The following is a 21,633-nucleotide window of genomic DNA, read 5'->3' as shown; positions in this document are numbered from 1 at the left end:
ATTTATTGTTGATTCTGAATGACCATCCTCATTATCCTTAGAATTCCTTCCAGATTCCCCAATGATGTCATAGAAATGTTAGACCCGTTTAAGTTAAAGTAAAACTACCGTCTGCAATCTTAATAATGGTACGTTTTGAGGTCAGCATATGAATTTCACCAGAAGACATTATTGAAATATACTATATAACCTATGACTGTTTACATTGTGTATTGAATTCATAATATTCATTAGAAATCAGTGATATGAAATCATAATTTTCACACTGCGTACTTATATAAATCCTGAATTTATTGCTTTAGATGTAGTGAAGTTGTGATCACTTGCTTACTTACAGTTTTACAGTTTTACAGTTCATATAACCTATCTCATTAAGTGTGTCAGGTTAGTAAATGAAATTAAATAACACTGGCAGAATATCTTTCATGAAAATGCGGACCTAAAACCCATGATGAAATACCTACAATACAGTGGCACATAACCAAAGAATTGGAGACATTTACAACTTACTTTTGGAGTTTTCTCTTTCCATAGAGCTTTAAGATGCTTCAGTTTCTATCATCCACTGCTCTGCCAAAGCATTATTTAACTGTGCAATGATTTCCAACATATGTTTTAAAACTTTTAATCAAATTGAAAATGAAATGACTGGTGACAGTTTTAGAACTAGTTCTAATGGCATGTATGTTTTGTATGTTAATAGTATGCCTTCAATGTGCCATTTACTTTCCAGGAAGATTTTATCTGCTCGTTAGCTAATTTATTTTAAAACACACAGTAAAGCCTGTTTTAAAGTCAGTAATCATGCAATAGTTATTTCAGTTGTCAGTTAAACCAATTTATCATGCTCACTTCTCTCTGATTTGCCTTTTTTTAAAAATAAAGGTTATACACTTTGCATTTAAAAGGACCATGTAATCATCATGTAAGCATTATTAATTTAATGGTCATAAAAATATGAAGTTTTCAGTTTGCAATGGTAGTTCGATTACATGGTATTTCTCATATAAGAAGTGTGTGCATTTGCCTTTCTTTTGTTAGTGAAGAATCTTCACTGAGTATTAATGTCACTGTACATAGAAAAGCAGCAAGTTTATTCTGAAACACAATCTTAAGTAATTTGGAGAGTTCTCTATATTTCTTCTTGTAAAAAACAATACTCCAAAAAGCCAAATTGCTTGGCCTTAATTAATATTTCTTCAAGTGACGGAGAGTCACTTTTTACCCATTGTAATACTCCTGGGAAGAATATGAAAAGTTTCTGTTACTTTAAGGCATGCTATATAAGTGGAAGTTGTGATTGTACTTGCTGAGTAACATCAATTCCTTCCAGACAGGATCCATTCAATTCAAACCCCTTTCCAGAGCTTAAACAATAAAACTCTAACCACAGCATTTCAGATAATACATCAATGCAGAACAGAACTAAAGATTACTTCTGCTGAAGCACCATTAACATCAGTTTATGATTTCACACTGCCACCCATAGTTTATGAAGAAGTCTTTCTGCTGCTTGGTCTGACAAATTTCTCGCAGTCATCACCACCTGAAGTAAATAGTTAATTAGTCCACTGCTTAAAAGATGGGGACCCTGGCAGCTGAGGGAAATGACAAAATTTCTGTTCCTTTCTTTGGCTGTGATCAGATCAATATTCCCCTGAAGTAATGGTCACTAGCAAAAGGAATGTTGGTGAGAGATACTTCGGGGGGGCAGGGGGTGGTTGGGGATGCTACTAGACTAGAGGATGACAAACAGTCTTTAAACAATGGCCTTTTTAGAGGAAAGAGCATAGCCAGTGTTTAAAAAGCAAATCAGTGAAAAATGAGCACTGTAGATTGTTCTAACTGACAACTGAAATAACTATTGCATGAATGTTGGCTTTAAAACAGGCTTTACAACATGTTTTAAAATGAAATTGAGTGAAATCTTCCTGGTAAAGAAACGGCAAGTTCAAGACATATCATTAACATACAAAAAGCAAATTCACAGGACAGAGAGATCTACAGTCAGGTACAGACTCCAGAACCTGATGGCCAGCATGTCTCAAGCGGAAACAAGGTTACAACTGCTACATATAAAGAGAGGGAGGGATAGAAGTTATCATTAGCAACTATATTTTTAAATTCACTTTTCTCTTTGAAAACCTTCATCTGATTCTCTCTCTATTAAATTTCAGTCATATACTTTATCCCCAGATATATGTTATTCTCTTTTAATTGATGTACTATTTCATTAAAGGTTCTCTGTTGTAGGATTCACCTGGAAGAGTTCAGCCACATAATATACTTTTGGATTTATCACTGAGGCCAAAAAAACCCACAAAGGAGACTGCTTTCATCTTCGCCAAAAGGCACCGTCTCTATTCATTATAGCTGTCTTGGTACTGTTTCCAACAATCCAGATTAAGGAGCAAAGGAAATTTCTAAACACAAGACAGGTTTGCCACATTTGCAATGAGTTTGAAACTGTGTGCATTCAGTGGAGGTCCTTGTCAGAGTTACACCTGTACACCATCTTAACTTCCCTTTGATTGTGGAATTTAGAAAGAAAAGACACCTGATTCCAAGTACTCTCTATTGGAAATATATTTATCAATTGATGTTCCACAAACAACTAAAATAGTTTCATTCCACTTAATTGTATTGTAAGTGGTCTATGTTATGAGAAGATACCTTGTTGATTATGTCAGTACAAGTTAAAAATAAGATGACCATAAAACAATGAATCGATGAGTAAATTATTAATGTCCAAAGCAATTATCACATCCTGCTACTTTAAATGTTTTTACCATAATGGCTTAATTAGAGTTCATAACCTCAAAAAAGGTTCTCACTGTAATCTCAGCAGCATATCTCACTGTTATGGTATTGGATTCAAACCTGAACCTGCAGTGGAAAATCAGGTTGATATTTTTAATGAAATTGTAGAAGGAGGGATGCCTCTCGGTTGTTGTACTATCATAAGGTCTGAAATCAATTTGAAGCTTAATATTTATTGCATTCATTTGTTTTACATTGTGTAAATGTGAAACACTTAAAGAGTGACCTGCAACAGCACATAGAAAACAAATCAAGTACTTGATTTTTTTTTTGCTTCAGTAAGAAGGTATATGAGAGGAGCAATGAAGAATTTTAACAATGAAAATATAATTATGCTCTAATTACATCTAATATAGATGGCAACCCAAATAGTTATGCTAATTGATGCATTGATTATCAGGTCGAAAGTAGATATCCTCTGGCAATGCAGAAACGATAATGATAGACAGTAGTCTTCACTGTGAAATTACTCTTTTCACTGCATGTTCAAAAGCAGCTTTGCAGAGAATGTCAATAAGAAGATGCAATTTAATATTGACTGTAAATATTTCATTTATGACTAATGATTTAATAAAAGCTACAGCTCCAGATGTTTAGTTTATTGTATTGACTTCTCCTCATACCAATTGTTTTCATAGCAGTTAAAAATGCTTATTATTTCATTACATAACTGCCTGTCAGTATGTGTCATAAGCCTTCACTGCACAAAGAGTTCATAAATGGAGCATCACCTTCAGTAAGCGAGTTCACTTGTGCTCATTGTACTTAAAGGGAGAAACATTTTCCTGTCTCATTCTATACTATAATCCCACTCCAGAAATTCAATAAGATAACATTATGTACAATCATACATGCACATTATTTCAAATACGACTATCTACAGCATTGAGAACAAATAGTTAATTAATTCACCCGTCGGTGTTGTACTTTACACTTCGACTGTCATCACATGATGACTGTGAATGCACTGCCTGCTAATTCATTCCAAATGAAAAACATTTAAGAATATGTTCAAGGAGCCAGATAAGACACAATATGTGCTTTTCTATTATTTTATTTTAAATCAGTGGTAGTATCTGTTATCTGTGCTCAATTGAGTGTTCTCATTAATGCTGCAGTTATAATAATGAAGTTGAATAACAGGTCTGTGAAATTCTAAGTAGAAAATCAGTACTTTACTACTGAACCATTCTACTTGCACCCCATTGTACTTCATCATTAGGTTGTGTGGTCACATTGTGCTGTAATGAGAAGCATTTGTTTTATAAACTAATTTTATTCTGTAACCTTTGAATACAGCTCTTTTATCTTACCAGAAACTTGATGCATAATAAAAACATGTTTTCTTTACAGAAGCAAAGTGCTTTAATGAGCAAAATACATCGTTTTAATAATGGCTCAATTACTGAGGGTCTTATTTTCCTCTGCTCGAATAAGAAGGACGAATTATTATTTTGTTTCATAATTTATGATCCACTAATGAAATTGTGGAAAAGAATAGTTTTGAGATATCTAATTCCTGAGAATATAGTTTTAAGACTGATAGTAATAATCTTGCTCTTGGCTATTTGAATGTAGGTAGCTTTGCTGTCATTGTTAAAAGGGTCAGTAAATACTAACAGCAATTGTCAATCTTTTGAAAAGGGTTCCATATTTTATTTTGTTTAAAAAATGATCTACAAACAAAACTAAAATCCAGCAATTCATTAAAGCAACATGCAAGAAAGTCTGAATAACTAGTTGTTACACTAAGGTCTGCTATCTTGCCATCCAGCTTTGATCTATCCTCATTTTGTAGGATCTTTAATAGGATTGATGTAGGGCTTGTTAGCAACCATGCTATTATGACAGCATCTCAAGTACCCACTGGTACTTTCAGATATTGATTTCCTGATAAATCACTTGTTGTTCTCCAAAATATTCAGCACCCCCATGCCAACATCAATTTTGGAGTACCTGTCCAAATTTATATTTTGATTTGTCTTAACTTTTGGGATTCAGACTGCTTCCATAGCATAGAGCCATCCTGAACCTACTTGCATATTTACACCTTCTCTAAGTGTACAGTCCTTCAGTCTCATTTGGTCTCTTGAAGGTCCAACAGTGATATCTCTTGGTATATTGAATCCTGGACATTGTCATTTGTATTCTTTCATTTGCTTTCATGAATGTGTTTAGCCCTTGTAAGAGCTGGAAGTTTTAGCCTTTACAAGGGGAACCAAATACTCTGTGACAAAGTCTATAAGAACTTTGCATACATTCCTCTCTGCATATTATAATCGTTTCTTGGTGTAAAGCTGCTGGCTCTGGTGATACACAAAAAATTCAAGCCAATGATGGTAATTTTAAGGATAACCTTAAAATATAATTCAAATCAAATTGCAATTAGCCATGTGCTGATGTCTGGTGCACTTGTAGTTTATCAGTACTTTACTCTCTATATTATGTGCAGAGCCAATTAACTTTCCATATTGTATAGTTTCTTACCTGTTCTGTAGGACACACTGCTGTTGCATTACTGTTTCCAATATCCTAATGTACTTCATTCATTGCATTACCCAATAGATCTTTACATTATCCTACATTCTTTAGTCAATTGCACATTGCTCAACCCAAATGCCTTTCATGGAGCCATTGCCTCTTATAGGGAAAAACAAGCTATCTACCGATCAAATGTACAAGAGAAAGCACCTCCCCTGACAACCTACTTTATCCATATGGTGTTTAACAATGCATATCTTCAAGTGATTATATATTTTAAGTGTTGAAAGGAGATCTGATTTCTGTGGAAAATAATATTCTTACTGGTTAAATTTATAAGTATCGTCTGCATGTTGTCACAGTACCAGCCATCAGCCATCTTCTGATAGTACACTTAATATATGGCCCTGAGAATGAAACAGGGACCTGATCCAAAGGGCCAGGTACTGCAACAAAACACATGAAAAAAAAACAGTTTGTTTAAGTTGTCTTGGCAATAATCATTCATTCCCATGTGGGAAGGAAACTGGTGTTATGCTATTATTATACCAAAACCCTATTATTTTTCAGTTCAGGTGGGTAAGAATGTAGAAGTCATGAAAGGAACAAAAAAAAAGTGGACATTTGATTGCTCTCAGAGTTCAAAAATGGAAGGCACAGTTTATTACCTATATCCCTGAATTAATTTCAGCATGTTTGACTTCATCTAATTTATTTTTTGGTTATTCAAATATTTCCTATGCAGAGGAATAAACATTTTTGTACTTCATTCACTTTTCCACTGAGTTTCACTCAGTTTTACTTGCCTATCATATTCTCTGAACTACATTTCTTATGTTCAATTTGCTGATATCTCAATTGTAAATTTTTATCTAAGCTGTGTCTCTATATTTAAACACATTTGATTTCAGTAGAGTCTCTCAACTAAATATCAAACACAGGGATTGCTGCCTTGCCTTTCCATAATTTTGATGTCCTCCTAAAGTGTCTAGAACTTCATAAATTGCTCCAAGCAAAAATAAACCCGTGTTCTGCCTACCTTCAATATCACATCGTTCCACTTAGCCCATCCCTGTGGCACATCCACGGCAGCTGGTTCATTGTATTATTTGCTCCCCACAAACTGCGAGTTTTCACTAATAATGGTTAATCATAAAAATCTTGAAAAGTTTGTCAATTTTCACCTCCTCCCAAACTTAACAAAGGGATCGAAGAATGTTTGGTCATTCTAAATAAAGAAGTTAATGCATAATGTGGGCAGGAGATTATGGTTCTAAAAATGACAATGAAACACTATGATTAGCACTGCTCGCAAATGAAAATGTAATAGCAACAACTTGAAGGAATTTGTAAAGTGTTCAAAAGAGGCTTCACAACTTAAATCGCAGAATGGAAAGATTAAAGTGGCATTGTAACATTACAAGCAAGAAACTAAATAGGACGCCTAAAAATATTTGTCAAGATCGTTGTATCATAGCAGTGAAAATATTAGCGTAAGTGCAGAATGCAAGCATTGAAAGTCGAAATCGAAAGACTGGGTAAACGATATTACACGTATAGTGAAAGATGATAATTCATAAAGGTATTTCAACGCATGACATTATGCTCTGAATCCGCACGACCCGTGCGTTTAAAGGCTAATCTTGCATATAATTGGAAGGCTGCAACCTGGAACGCGACCCCGACTCGTCAGCCTTTTTATGAGCAAACTACCAAACGTTTGGTTTTGGCGAAACTTGGGGGGAGGGGCGCGGGGAGGAGAGATATTCTTGGACTCTAGCGCGTAAAGTCTTGGTAAGTACCACATTATTTGCCATGACTTGTACCAGAACATCTTTGTATTCCTTCAGCACACGAACATAAATCTCATTGGAATTTGAATATACCCCATTCAGTATGACTGCACAAGAATGAATAGAATCTCCCAAAATGAATTTGGCAGGATCTCAGCGAGTAAAGATTGGTTTTCTTCCTCTCAACTTGCACTGACCGTCATTAACCTATTTCCGAAGGGCATGAGTCCCGAACTCCCGGGAAGTCCTGGGCAAAACCGTCATGATTTGTCTATGCCTTGCATCAGTTCTGCACAGGGTTTTATTCCTCGCCCATGAGCGTTTTGTTTAAATGATTGCACAAGAAAATACAGATTTACATTTTAATATGAATCTGAATTTAATCAGTCACCGAGAGAATATTATCCAATTAAAATTAATTTTATGTCAATAGAAATTATGAAGTTATACCTCTTTAATGTAGATATTTTTGCAACTTATCATGTCAATGTGTTCCTATATCTACTAATGCGACTATGCAGTTTATACAGTTCTTCTTGGGCATTACACGCACGCATCTGAAAACTTGGGGGCATACTGAAAACAGACCCAAACTTAAATTGTCTTTGATACCTTGCCCTGATATATCTGTGACCTGAAACCTCCAATCATCAGCTGTTTCGGCTCCTAATTGAAGTTCCCTTTGTTGTTCCTTTTATGTGACGCCATCGGTGTTAACCTAATTCAATCACCAAATTATGTAGTTGACTGCTATCTTTCGAAACTAATGTATCTTTAAATGCTTGAGGTGTGCGCGCCATGTAGCAATATAGTAATACAAATCTTGTATTCCTCGTTCTCAAGCTAAAAAGAGACTCCGTCACTTGTTTGTGTTTAGTTTTCAGTATATTTACATTTTATTCACAGGAAGCGATTACTCTTTTAACGATTCCGCGTATTATTTTCCTCGATCCACCCACAGAAAATGTGGTTTGAAGTCATGCATTTCTCAAAGTTTTCATAAAAACGAAAATGCAAGTACTGCACTTTTACTGGCTTTAAGATTAGAGTGCAGTCAATATCAGGATTTCTAAAATTAAGCGGAGCTTGTTGAGCTCAGTGTTTGCAATAAATTTAGAGCAGCGTCTTAGCCCACACGACTCCCTTAGGGTAACTTAGACGCTACGGGGCTGCGAGTGGCAATGTGCGCTAGGCTAACCATTTGAAGCCCACTCATTACTTCAATGCTTTCAGAAGTACTTGGTTTTGTACCTAGGATATCTGTAAAAATGGCATCGTACGCTTTGCGTGTTTGTTTGTTTTGCCATCTTCGTGCATATATGCCGTTATGTAAGCTGGATGTTTACGTGTCGTAAGTGGCACGTAAGCATGCTGCTCATATAACAGGCTATATGTACAAAAACAAATACACAAATTCGTACACTCACACATTGCCAGACGCCATGAGTGCATAACCACGTACTTCTGAAAACGTTACTGAGTGGGCTCTAAAAGTATGTTTACGTGTTCTGAATATGATAATGTTTTGTGCGTGCTATATGTATGCATCTTTAACTATGAAATCGGTGTCCTGCACATTTATCTTGTCGGTCGAATGGACCAAGATTGTAGCTGGAGCGCACGTGCATTGCATGTATTTATGTGTTTGTATGGGTTTCCATTACGAACTTATGTCTGCAAACGACGTGTGTGTGTGTGTGTGAGAGAGAGAGAGAGAGAGAGAGAGAGAGAGAGAGAGAGAGAGAGAGAGAGAGAGAGAGAGAGATGCATTTATGTGTGGGCACGTTTTAAGATCTTCTATCGTTCATGTTGTATTTACTGTTCTGTGTGCGCTGTGTGTGCAAGTATGCGTGTGTGTATGTGTTTTCGAATGCTGTTGACTGTACGACATCTACGGGGGGAATCTGGCTCACCGAAAAGACACGTTCCGAGCAGCTGTGTTTGAGCCAGTTTTCACAATACCTCTCAGTACCTGCAGGCATTAAATGATAATCTTGATTCTACATTTGCAAACCTACTGGAATAAATGTGACTTTTGGGTATCAAGAGGTCAAGTACGGCTGCTCAAATATTTTTCTTACAAAATGACGGATTTATTAGACAAATAAGTAGCCCGGCTGATGCAAAAACCCCAGTGATTGAATTTTTACGTTAAGTCAACAACAACTCGAACTACATCAGTGCCCCGAGATTTAGTGATGATAGCTGAGATTACTCAACAAATAGGATTTTGAAATGAATGCAGATTTCTAGGGATCTGCTCTGGCACTTTCCGCTTGACATTTCCACCACAGTGCCAATCAGTTTCCCTCGCCAGCTCTGCTACTGATTCTAGAGCTTAGCTGCGAGGGCTTTAACTTGCAATAAAACTGCTTAGAAGTTTCAGATCATTAATTAATTGTCCTTTCAAGTGACGATAAAGGTGCGATCATTGTCTCAAGAAATGGCTTGCAAACACATTTCCAATAGAGCAGAGAATTCCTAAGATCATCCTCAAATATAGCCATCTCGCCTTCATTATCTGGCTACACGAATGCATTCTCATTTTGCGGGCTACTTTAATTTCTTTGTGAGACATCGTTGATTGAATTCCAAAATAAGGCTTTAAAACACGTGGATCTAAAACCGCATTATCCCTTTGCATTTCCTATTCGCACATTCTTGGGAGCTTTTTCGTTGAGCGCTGACAACTAATGCGGTAATTTTTAAGAGCTCAGAGATTTCAAAAGATGTTTTGTTTGCCTTTCAATTATTTCTGTTAGGGTTGTCGATTATATATACACACACACACACACACACACACACACACAGTATATATATTTGACACCAGGAGGCAGGCTTTCAAATGTTGGAAAAGGGAACTGACCACGGTCCTGAAATTTCTCTGCTGTTTGTCTGGCTCCCTTGCCATTCACCCAGATAATATATTTCAGATTGATAAATGCAAAAAAAAAAACAGACATCTGAATCGTGTTCATTCCTGTCCGATGTGCTGGTAGCAAATAATATGTAGGACCTAATAAATCCAGCTGGCATTCTCTATATAGCCTCATGCAGAAATAATTATTGTACTGCCCGCTGATGTCAAAAGGCCTCTTCGTCTCATCTGTCATGGAACCAATTTCACTTTATTTACATCCATTTGGTAGTTTAATTACTGTGCTGATGAATAGCCTAAAGGAATTAAGTTACGATTCCTTAGAAACCTAAATCGACAGATATATGGGGTTTACTTCGAGAAGGAATAAAAAGCTGCTTGCTTGTATGCATGAAAATAAGACAAAGATGCACAGGGTGCCTCTTGCAGGCAATCTGTGTATAACTCGTCCTTGCTAGTCTTGGAACTTCAAGCGTGATTGTGTTTTATTTCAAGATATGAACAGGCGGAAAGAACAGACGGATTAACTGCCACACCAGTTATTAATTTCCATGGACTTTGTACATCCCATGTAATACAGAGCTTTTAAAAAATAACATGCATTCACCCTTAGAAACGAGCCTATTGAGAAATTGTTACGGTAACAAGTCAGTCAGTAACTAACAAGTATGAGTTGGCTGAAGAGACTCGGGAATAACAAGGAACTCGCTTTTGTTTCTAAATGTCAGCGCAATTGGTTCTTTACCAAAACGCACAAATGATACAATGGATACCCTAAAAAGTGTTCTAACAATATACTGCATCAGTTTTACGTAATGCCAGTACTTTTACCTGATATCTTAAAATACACAAGGTCCAGTTGTTTATTTTAGTTCAACTGCGAATTTCGAGCGGCTGTTGTATTTGCGTTAACTGAATGCAACAATGATATCCAGAGTAGTTCTGACTTACTTACAATTAGTATAACTCTGATGGACCAGGCTGGGCTTGATGTAACCCCTCGGTCAGATTCCGGTCACTTCCGGACTAAACAACACTATAAAACTAAGATATTTCAAAACAAAGTGCACGCGAAAGGTGCTGGATTTCCCCGGAGGTTTACTCAAATCGACTCGCATCACCTCCCAGGAGTACCTCGTAAACTTACATTTCCCTTTGGCACACCCACTACTACAAAAGTATCCAACAGTTGCAACACTACATTAAGCATCATTCGCAATGATTCTTTAACATGGAGATATGAAGTCGTGAAGAAGTTACATTTTAGTTCTCTCAGTTTCGTTTCCACGTGAATTAAATCCGTGCTACATTACACAATCCATGATACTCAGATGACTCAATAAATGTTTCTTCCTATGTAGCCCATGCATGAACACAATTAATTCAATTATTAAACGACTTATATATATGTTGGAGATGTTGTCAAGTGCCAAACATCAGCTCACGGCTTTATAATTTGCAGCAAGCAGGAAGAAACGTTAAATAATTAAGGAAACCAACATTCGATTAAAATTATAGCTCCGTAGCTTCGAGCTTTTATTTTTGTTCAATGCCATGCGCAAATAAAAATCGAAACTGCTACAGTTGTAACACGTTACGGTGTTGCGGGTGAAATGGTGTCTCAACAACCGCTAAAGGTCGCCGGTCATTTTTGTTTTTTAAAGGTCGTTTCTGGCCATTTGTGATTTGTTAGAAAAAGTCAGACTCTTGCTCTTTCTGTCTGTCTGTCTGTCTCTCTCCCCCCCCCCCTCACACACACACACTCTGTCTCTGTATCCTTCTCACCTTCTATTTTCATTCTCTCTCCCTCTCTCACACGCACTCTCTCTTTGTCTCTGCATTCTTCTCATCCTCTATTTCATTCTCTCTCTAGCGCTCTCTCTCTCCCCTCTCACACGCACTCTCTCTGTATTCGTCCCTCTATTTCATTTTCAATCTCTCTCTCTCTCTCTCTCTCTCTCTCTCTCTCTCTCTCTCTCTCTCTCTCTCTCTCTCTCTCTCTCTCTCTCTCTCTCTCTCTCTCTCTCCCTCTCCCTCTCCCTCTCTCCCTCTCCCTCTCCCTCTCCCTCTCCCTTTCCCTCTCCCTCTCAGAGATTCACTGATCGTTTTGGGAGGTGCAGGCATGGTTGGAAAAGGTGGGGTGGCTGGTGTTTCTGGTGTGTTTCCTTTTGATTAATAGATACATGTGGCAAACGGCCCGACATATGGTGTGCGAAGCAGCTTGAAATGGTACCTTAGGCATCCCCTACGGCGATTAACATATTAGAGGCTTTTGTGCAGTCAGACAGTCAGACTTCATCTTCTGTACGCCTCGTAAAGTCAGAGCACCAGAGCTGTTTGATAGGCTTTCAATAATGCATTACTGCCAATGACAGACTTATACTTAAAGGGATCCCAGCTCTAATGCCTTTTATATAAAAAAAAATCACTTTAAAATAGAGGTTCAAAGAGTTGAGTGAAATTGCTATCTCCAGCTCCCCTTGTAGAATTTCAGACTTCAAATGAGACTGCCATATAAACCCCGTTGTCGAAATACTCTGCACAAATTTATGTCGTATGGAATGTAGTGGTGACACTTTTCAATGAGGACCCGAGCATGTCAACAAGCATCTGACTACATTGCAACTGCACTTTCTGATGTTATCTCAGAACTACTGCAATGCTGCTTTAGTCTGTAAATCCTTTAAAGATGGTTAAACGGCTGTCGTTATGTTGCTATTACATTTTACCTGGTTGTTGTTTATTATGAGTATGTTCGAAGATAAAACGGCAGTTCTTTTTACATTTGGCATGGGTATGTATACTCCGCTTATCTCAACACGAAGAGATTTGAGTTCCGTGAAGATTTGAAGTAAGACTTGCTAACCAATATGCAACTGCAACTAGTGGTCCATATCCTAGGAACGTTATTTTCTTCCTCCAAAAAAAAAAGAAAATATTATAATTAAAAAACACGGTCTAAATTATATTTCCTGTCCTGTAATATACTTGCCTCTAGTTTTCCTACCATTTGCCAAGGCACATTTGAGTCGCCGAGGAGCATATTACAGGATGCCTGCCAATAACATCCAAAGTAAAGCAAAAACTAAAATAAGAGCTTCTCAAGGTCTTCCTGCTGTAGAATTTTCAATGAGGGCGAAATTATCCAGTTTCATATATGCCTTAATATAACTTCAACATTTAGCTTTAACATTTTTCTTCAATGTTACAGCCATATCGTTATTAGAACCAGTTTTTAAAAAACAGATCATTTCGATTTTCACCAAAGAAAGACAATAAATTTTAGGTGGCAACGGTGTGCCATGGTAATTACAAAGGGAAAATGGGGGAGGACTGGAAATGAAATGCAGGTCCTTGTCAAATGTTTCAAGATAGAGTATGACGAGGTAATGTATTCGTTTTTATGTCGTTTACTGGATTATAAAATAGATATTTTAGCTATATATTATACTGCACGTGTATGACACCAGTCGGCTTAACTATTCCCTGAAGGATCACAGAATAATTTAAATTATATCTCATCGCAATTCTCAAAAATAAAGTTTGAAAACTTTTCTGTAAACTCTGACGCTCATTTTCACTAACCAGTAGTTACTGCTAAAATTTTGCAACTTAAGCCGTAGCGTTTGCTCTCCCCTTTCTTCGCTCACCTTCGCCTCCACTGTGGGTAAAGCACGCAGAAATCATTTGTAAAGTTGCTTCTTTATCGGAGTTTACGTTTTCAAACTTAGATGCGACCATGCCCACACTTCCATAAACATGTAAACACACTAGCATCTTGAATTTTTGCCCTGTTTCTGCAGCGTTGTCTGGCACTGGGATTTATTTGATGAAATGGCCTGTCTATCAAGTCACAGTGAATCGTTTTATTGAATTTTATTTTAAAAGAAATCGCACGGCAACAGCATATCAAATGACTAGTTTGCAGAAGAATACCCAGTTGCTCAAGATCTAGAGGAGATATTTAAGACAAAGTAAATGTCCTTACCGCATAAACGTGATTCTTTCTTGGTAGGCAAATGTCAGGCAATAGCTATAAATATAATATTTTGTCGAGGAATAACTTCAGCTGCGGCTCTTTTCATCAGCTCACTGATAAGAAAATATCCGATTGTTGTCTGAAAATATTCCATTTTATATCAGCAAAGGCGATTAATATTGCATTAACTATATTTAACATTTTTAACGCGCATTATTTCGGTATGGACTGAATCCATTTATTGAGAGAGAAACTGCCGAGATGCCAATATTCATGAAATATGCTGTATTTAAAGTAAGAGATCCCAACAATTTGGCTGAAACACACAGGAAAGGATCTGAGACGTTACTCTTTTGCATGTCTCCCCCCCCCCCCAAAAAAAACCTCCCATAATCTGTAATCACCTCTTTGATGTTGAAAAAGTCATGCTAATGTTACAGTTAAATTATTCTGACACAGTCCCGGGACACAGAGGTCTCAGGCTTCATTAAATGTTTATTGTCAGTACCTGACTGCCTGAGAATTCGTTGTGTAAATGAATTTCCCTTAGACTGATCAAATAGTGAGTAGATGTAAAATGAACCCTCGTGTTTCCAGTGTAGTTAATCCCTCTTACAAAGCCACAACGTGTCAAGTCAATATAAAATTAAGAAGCAATAATATTGTAAGGAATATAACTGAGTAAATATAAGTGTACTGGTATGAAAGAGTTTTAAGGTAAATAATGGGTATGCCTGGCACAATTGTTAACCCATTTGTAGGTGGTCCTCTCTGGGGTGACCTCTGACACTGCCATCTAGTGTTGATTTTACATTTCCTTTGCTTCAACAAAGCCACTTCGGAATCTTGACTGTCAGCATATAAAAGCTGTAAAAATCTACTGTAGTGATGACTAGCAAGTGGGTTCATAGACTTGAATTGATTCTGAGCGGTTATTACTTTTACAAGGGAATAATCGGTGTCATGTTTTATCTGTTATATTCACCTGGTAATGACAAAGGCGATCTAAAATTTTGCTCAATCGATCTTTAAAGTGTTGCAGCCAGGCTGCTTCTTTCAAAAAAAAAACAGCAACTTACAAATATTTAGAATTATTGCAGAAAGTCAAAGTAATTACGTCGAGTTCTTTTCTGAGAGTAACCCCGGGACAAGTCAAACCTTCAACAATTGAGTATATGTGCGGTGAATTTCTATTTATGTTGATCTGCGGTCTTGCTTACTAGCCGGTTTTTAAATATATATATATATAATAGCTGCAACCGCCTCTTAAAATCAATGTGTATCTACAATGTTTATTGCACATTTTTTCCTATTTAATTTTTTTTTTTCAGTTTGTGTTTGCAAAGGGGATTGAAAGAGAAATAGGGGAGTGAGAAGAGAAATTTGATATTTTGAACGAGAAAATGCCCGGCATATATTTAACGCCAAATTCGGTACATTATAGTTTAAATCTTTGACGTCAAACCAAAGCGAGAAGTCGCTGAGAAACTGAAGGAAATGAATCTGTTCTTAAATGTAATTATAAAATTATTGTAAATTAAATGAAGTTCAAAGTGCTTAAAAACCTACTGGGACAGTTATTTTATCAAAGCAGATTTTCTTTTCAAAGGAAGGTTTTGCACTGTGCCACACAACAAAGCTTGTCGTGACAACAATTACCAAAGTTTTAATTAGGCTCTTGTCATCGTTCGCGTTATTAATTTGTCGAATCTCCCAACATCAATTATTTAAAGAGCTTTGCAATTACATTTGTAAGAAAGATCTGGCGCTACAAATAAAAAAAAGAAAATATCAGCGCTTACTCGGATCAGAGAGATATCCTGCAGATTCCGTACTATAATTATAACTAGAAAACAATTTTAGTTATTAATAGTTATATGTCCTATGTATGTTTTGCATTATTACAAAATTTAAGTCCATCTTGCATATGCAAAGCATTTTCAATTTAAAATAATTATGATATGCAGTCTTATTAAACTCCCAGGAAATTACTCTATCATAGAATTATTGTGCTTTACTCGGGAATTATGCCAATTGTCTATTTTAAATTCAAGAGCTAATAGTATTAAAAACAATTTAATGGCTGAACAAACGCTCACGTGACCACGTCAGCGGCTAATCTGCAATTGAAGGGAATTGCTTCAACAGTAATGTAAAATAAGGTTTCTTTCAGGGAGCCTCCATGGTTTCTGATATAAACCTCGCTTACTTTGCAACTCTGGTGCGTTTAGCTTGTTGGAGCAGTAGAGAAATTAGCCAAGGTATCAGGCAGGGAGAAAATCAATAGGATCATGGCAGTGAATGTCTATTATTCATTTATGATGGTTTAATATAAGTTGAAACCAATTGCCGAACAAGTGTTACATGCGAATTCCACAATTTTCACTTTATTCCTTGTGGGTTGTGACCTGTTGTTATTCGCAACTTTTTCTATGCTTAGTGAAACATAGATCAGTTTCTGCAGCAATACATTTCTTTACACCCCGCGGAAAGGCAAGATCACAACATTTAGAAGTTGATCTCATCGTATCCGCGGAGAAGAAACTTCAGATTTCACAAAGCGTTCTGTTCTGGTTTTTCGTGAAGGAGGCATATTGCTTAGAATAAAATTAAGGCATGAAACATTTTTAACTGCTTTATAATTAAACAGATAATGCGTTTATTTTCGGTATATAATAAATTGGGGGAAAGTATTATATATTATCAATCGTGCGTTTTCGTTTAATTTTGGCTTGATCCTATGTCCATCATGATTATAAAATGATTATTTGGAGTTATGAGATTTAGGAAAGGGGGCGAGTTAAAGAGATGCGATTTAATTGTATAAATGCACGATAGCAACGCGCTTATTTCATTTTCCCTGTTATTCATAAATAATGATTGCAACACAATTGCGTTGCAAGAAGTGGACTCATTCTGCACTTCGGAGACTTCATATCCAATATTTGCATTTTCAAAAAGCCGTCCTATGAAGTCCGAGCCATTCGTGTTTACTCTAGCGCGCTCGCCTCCTCTATTTTAGTGGCAAAAAAAAATTATCAGAACCCAAAAGTTAACCTAAAACGGTTCCAGCTGAGACCCAAACTGAAAAGCGTTTCACTAGTTCAGTAGGTGGCATCACAAACGTGCTTAATAATGTCCCTATACGCTGCAAGCGTGACGACAGGAAACGTATAACACTGTGGTGGAAAGTACGCAGGGCCTTTCACTTTTCGTTGATCACAAATGCAAAACTCGGATGTCCCATACGGAGACTAATCTAAAAAATAAATCTTGTCAACTTCTGGAAACGATTTCCGTACGGAAATATTGGTTCAATACATAATTCGGAAATTCAAACAAAAATTAATTTAAACGGCCCCAAATTTCGACTTGTTCCCCTTTGCTGATTTGATATATTGTCGAGACTTATACAATGGACATCAAATTTAGGGAGCTGTTTCTTGGAAGATCAATGTTTTAAGCCGATGTCTTCAACCTTTTGGTTTTGATTTCATCTGAGTTCAAGTTTTACCGGAATTAAGCAAAGAAATATACACCTATAAACAGACAACCGTTTCCCTTGTTTTTTTCTTTATTAGTAAATGTGCGAAGACACATCTCCCTGTTGTATTTGGCTTACAGAAATAATTTAAATAAATAAGTAAATAAATTTTAAAAAACACAATTCAGGAGAAAGCTTGGCAAATATACATTGGACAGGGATTGACTTAAAGTGAGACATTTCTATGTATGATGCACACGTGGCTGCGGTTTGTAAACACACATGTGCGCAAATTATAAAGTTATTTACAATAAACACCTATGTACAATTATAAACAGGGTCGGAATGTTGTGTCTAGTGAAAACAGGCAGTTAACAGTGAAATCACACTATCCACAAGGTCTATCAAGCTACTCTATAGTGTTCATTTCAGTTCCAATGCATAGAATGTTTGCGCTGCAAACGGGTAATGAAACATTTTTTTTGTATCGAATCCATAGGCGCCAAATTCGGTATCCATCCTCAGGCTCATGCAGTTATTTTGCCTCTGCGCACGTATTTTAGATGCCCATAAAGGAGATATTCCTACCCAAAACAGAATCAATAATTTAGTGTGAATATTTTATGCGCAAACTTTTGGTAGTCCTGTATCAAGCTTCGATGCAAGCATCGCTTGGAATTTTGATCGTAAACCATAATACACTAACATGTTTTCCAACCAGTTACAATATACTAAATTCTGCAACAAATTTTAGTGCAATTACCAATACGGAGTGCCGACAGCTAACGCCCGTAACATTTCACGAAAAAGGTGATTTGCTCAGCATGCAGACCTTTGGAAACGATTATCACTGTAAAATGTCAATTGTGTGATTATTTTTGTATCTTTTTTCTCTTTTTTTAAGAATTCAAAATAAATAGTAATGACGCTATAACTTGATCTGAATAAATACTGTTTCAAACAGCAAATCAAGTCAGATTATCCACATTGCACGCCTGTGCCGTTGTTTCCCTTGAATGAATGCTGTACTTGGGGAAACTATATTCTTATAGTGCCCTTAACTTACACTCGAATGTAAAGAGTCACAAGACCATTTTCGCTGCAGTTGTCAGATCTGCCTGAGGTTGTTTTACATACATTGTATTTAGCTGAAGCAATTGCCTTATGAGAGTCAGAAAGACAATCTCAAAATGCATCAGATTCGCTGGGCTGGAGAGTAACCAAAACGCGTGATGTGGTAAATGTAAACGAATAAAAAGGAAACGAATTACAGCTTCAACAAAATACTGTAAAGACGGGGTGAAATAACACTGTAGTGACTGAACAACAATCAACTTTCCTTCAGATGTCGCCTTCTTAACAAAATAGGGGTCAAGCTGACTCGTATCCCGCAGTTTTATCTAGCAACTGGGCGATCTGATTTACCTGTGATTTGCATACTTCGCCAATAACGTGAAAAAATAACATAAACATCACGGTGTCTCGAAAACCGGCGATTTTGGCATGGTCGTCGTTAAACGCGTTTCTGCCTTTGCAAACCTCCGCTCGCTCCGCTACACACAGTCCTGGACCCAAGTCTCGAGTCAATGGGGAGGAACAACTGTTCCTTGGGCGACCCTCCCTCAGCAATTGTCCGCCGCTAAACTAAGTCAGCCAAGCAAAGGGTTATCCCCCCCCACTGCCGCTTGCGGCTAGTGGTTGGCGGAAAATTTCATTCGTTTCTGCTTCTGTCTTTGATTGCAAAACCATACCCTCACCACGTTCTTTTTCAGGTCCAGTTTCTCGGCGATGGCCGCGATCTTTTCAGAGGACGGGCGAGGTTGCACGGCGAAGTAAGCCTCCAAGGAGCGCTTCTCCGGGGCAGCGATCGATGTCCTTTTGCGCTTCTTCTCGCCACCGTTGAAGAGGTCGGGCTTGCTAAGTTTCTCACGGTGGGCACCCTCCGCCTCCTCCAGCCAAGCCTGCAGGATGGGCTTGAGCGCGATCATGTTGTTATGGGACAGAGTCAGCGACTCGAACCTGCAGATGGTGCTCTGGCTGAGGGAGCCCACACCCGGGATCTTCAGGTTGGCCAGGGCCGAGCCCACGTCGGCCTGGGTCACGCCCAGCTTGATCCGCCTCTGCTTGAAGCGCTCGGCGAAGGCTTCCAGCTCCCGCGGGTCAGCGTCCACGTCGTTGAGGGCTGGCATGCCCGGGGCAACGCCGTGAGCCGCCAGCCCGTGAGGGTGCGGGGTCATGTTCAGGGCGCTCTGGTGGTGCGGGTGATGATGTGGGTGATGGGGGTGCGGGCTGCTGAGATGACCAAGGCCGTGCATGTGCGCCGGGTGAGAGTGAGACGAGGTGGGGACCACCCCTCCTTCTCCACTGCCGGCTCCGGCCCCAGCCATGGCCCCGGCTAAGCTCAGCGACGAGGTGCTCAGGTGGTCGAGAAGTTCTCCCGGGTCCAGCGTCTGGTGAGGCTGGTGGTGGTGATGGTGGTGGTGGTGATGGTGCGAGGACAAAGCGGACGGGTGCGGCAGCGGCGCGGTCGAGGTAGTAGTGCATGGCACACTGTTCATGGTGTGGTACGTGGCATCCGGCTTGAAAGGGTGGCTCTTGCCCTGGGACACGGCGATATCCACGGCGGCCAGCGCCTCGGCGCGGGCCAGTAGAGTTTCATCCAGGCTGGCGAAGATATTGCTCTGCAGTTGCTACCAGAAAGAGACAGAGAGGCCAGAAAAAACATGATCAACAAACCAATTCTCAACAGGGAATACTGTCACTTAACACTTAAAAACATTACTTAAAACCTTCAGAAATCGGGGAGCCGAATTGCAATGTTAAAAAATCCATACGGAAAACTAACTCTAAGCCAAAATTTAAGAAGTTGAATTGCAGTTTTGTACGTCGGGAATTTAGCACTCAAAACCAAAATCAAACGGAGCTTTAAGTTGCATGCTCTGTAAGGCAGAGAGATGGTGGCTTGCGTGGGTAAAAGCAACACATTTTTAAGCAGCATATGCCCAACGCAGCGTCATTTAGCTCGCACTCACGACAGACACACAGAAAGGGAGGTAGCTACATACCGGCGGCGCTGGCAGGCAGGCTCTCCTTATTGCTTCCGAACTGGAGTGCAGAGAAGTGTACTTGTGCTCAGGTAGGGTATGATGCATGCCGAAAGCTGGCTGCTTGCTGTTCATGGACATCATTTTGAACACTGTACATAAGGATGCCAGAGAGAGGAAATGAGGCTGTAACAGTATTTCAAAGAAAGTAAAAGTTCTGAGTATATATATTTATACATGCATTTATGATTGTTTTAATGTAAAGAAATATGAATTGGCAGGCCGGTATGCCGCCTGCACACCCTGGCTGTGTGCACCACTCTCTCACTCACTGCTGTCTCCCTATTACTGCTGGACTAGACAGATAAGGCGCTTACACCTGCTCCCGAGTCTCGTCCCATCCCCTCCGCGTTCGCGCGAGATTAGCTCCCTTCCAACTCCCCCACCCCCTCCAAGCCCAGAGCCTGAGAACCGGATATCGCGAGGTAGCGGGGTGGGGGGGTGGGGGGGGGGCGGTGGAGAGAGAGTGAGAGACAGCGCGAGGGCCGCACCTGGTCGCCCGCCCAGTCCTCCCGACCGCGCATGCGTGCGTCTGCTCCGCCTCTCCAGAGCCGGCGTATGGGTCACTGTGATTGACAAACCGTCCCGCACCCCCCCCCCCCCATTCCTGCTGCAAGCTGAGGAAGAAAACTACACATCCCATCGCACAACTTCTGTTCCAGCGTCTGAGCGCAGGCACGTGCAAAACAACCGCATACAATTGCAACGCAGAAGCCAGTTGCAAATAGTTGTACCATGAGTCACATACTGCCTGTTGACTTGTAAAGTCGTCGAAAATATTAAACATCGAACCGATGCCCAGGCATATTGATGCGAGTGTTGGAAGCGTTTCAGAAAGATGTCCAGGCTCCTGTTGAAGTGATCCGAAGTTATAATCATACAACAGTGATCTGATTTAATGCATTCGGGAACAGCTGTCTCTGCCTCAACAGGAAGCATTTGCAGCAAAAGGAATCGAGAGGACGGGACATTCTCCTTGAGCTTTATGTCTTCTGGTAGTTCAAAGGATATCGGTGACCGGTGAATAAATATTGCTATCACTACTGGGAGAACAGGCAAGCAGTGCGCATGCGCACTTTCCACGTGCCTTCATG

At 39.0% G+C, this 21,633-nt stretch overlaps 1 protein-coding gene across 2 annotated transcripts; it reads right to left on the bottom strand.

The window, feature by feature from the left end:
• Positions 1–17,628: 17,628 nt before the first annotated feature.
• pou4f1 (POU class 4 homeobox 1) lies at positions 17,629–21,064 on the bottom strand. 2 transcript variants are annotated; one of them, XM_059969160.1, is made up of 3 exons: positions 21,031–21,064; positions 20,501–20,631; positions 17,629–20,125 (listed from the first exon to the last, which is right to left on the bottom strand). In XM_059969160.1, exons 2-3 carry the CDS (start codon positions 20,621–20,623, stop codon positions 19,127–19,129), a joined length of 1,122 nt encoding a protein of 373 aa, XP_059825143.1. In that variant the 5' UTR covers positions 20,624–20,631; positions 21,031–21,064; the 3' UTR covers positions 17,629–19,126. The 2 variants fall into 2 exon arrangements, with proteins under 2 accessions (XP_059825143.1, XP_059825141.1); XM_059969158.1 differs by having other exon boundaries at positions 20,501–20,665; positions 21,031–21,048.
• Between the last annotated feature and the right edge of the window lie 569 nt (positions 21,065–21,633).

The sequence above is a fragment of the Hypanus sabinus genome, chromosome 5, assembly GCF_030144855.1.
Source record: "Hypanus sabinus isolate sHypSab1 chromosome 5, sHypSab1.hap1, whole genome shotgun sequence".
Lineage (NCBI taxonomy): Eukaryota > Metazoa > Chordata > Chondrichthyes > Myliobatiformes > Dasyatidae > Hypanus > Hypanus sabinus.
This window is presented reverse-complemented; position numbering and strand designations above follow the sequence as displayed.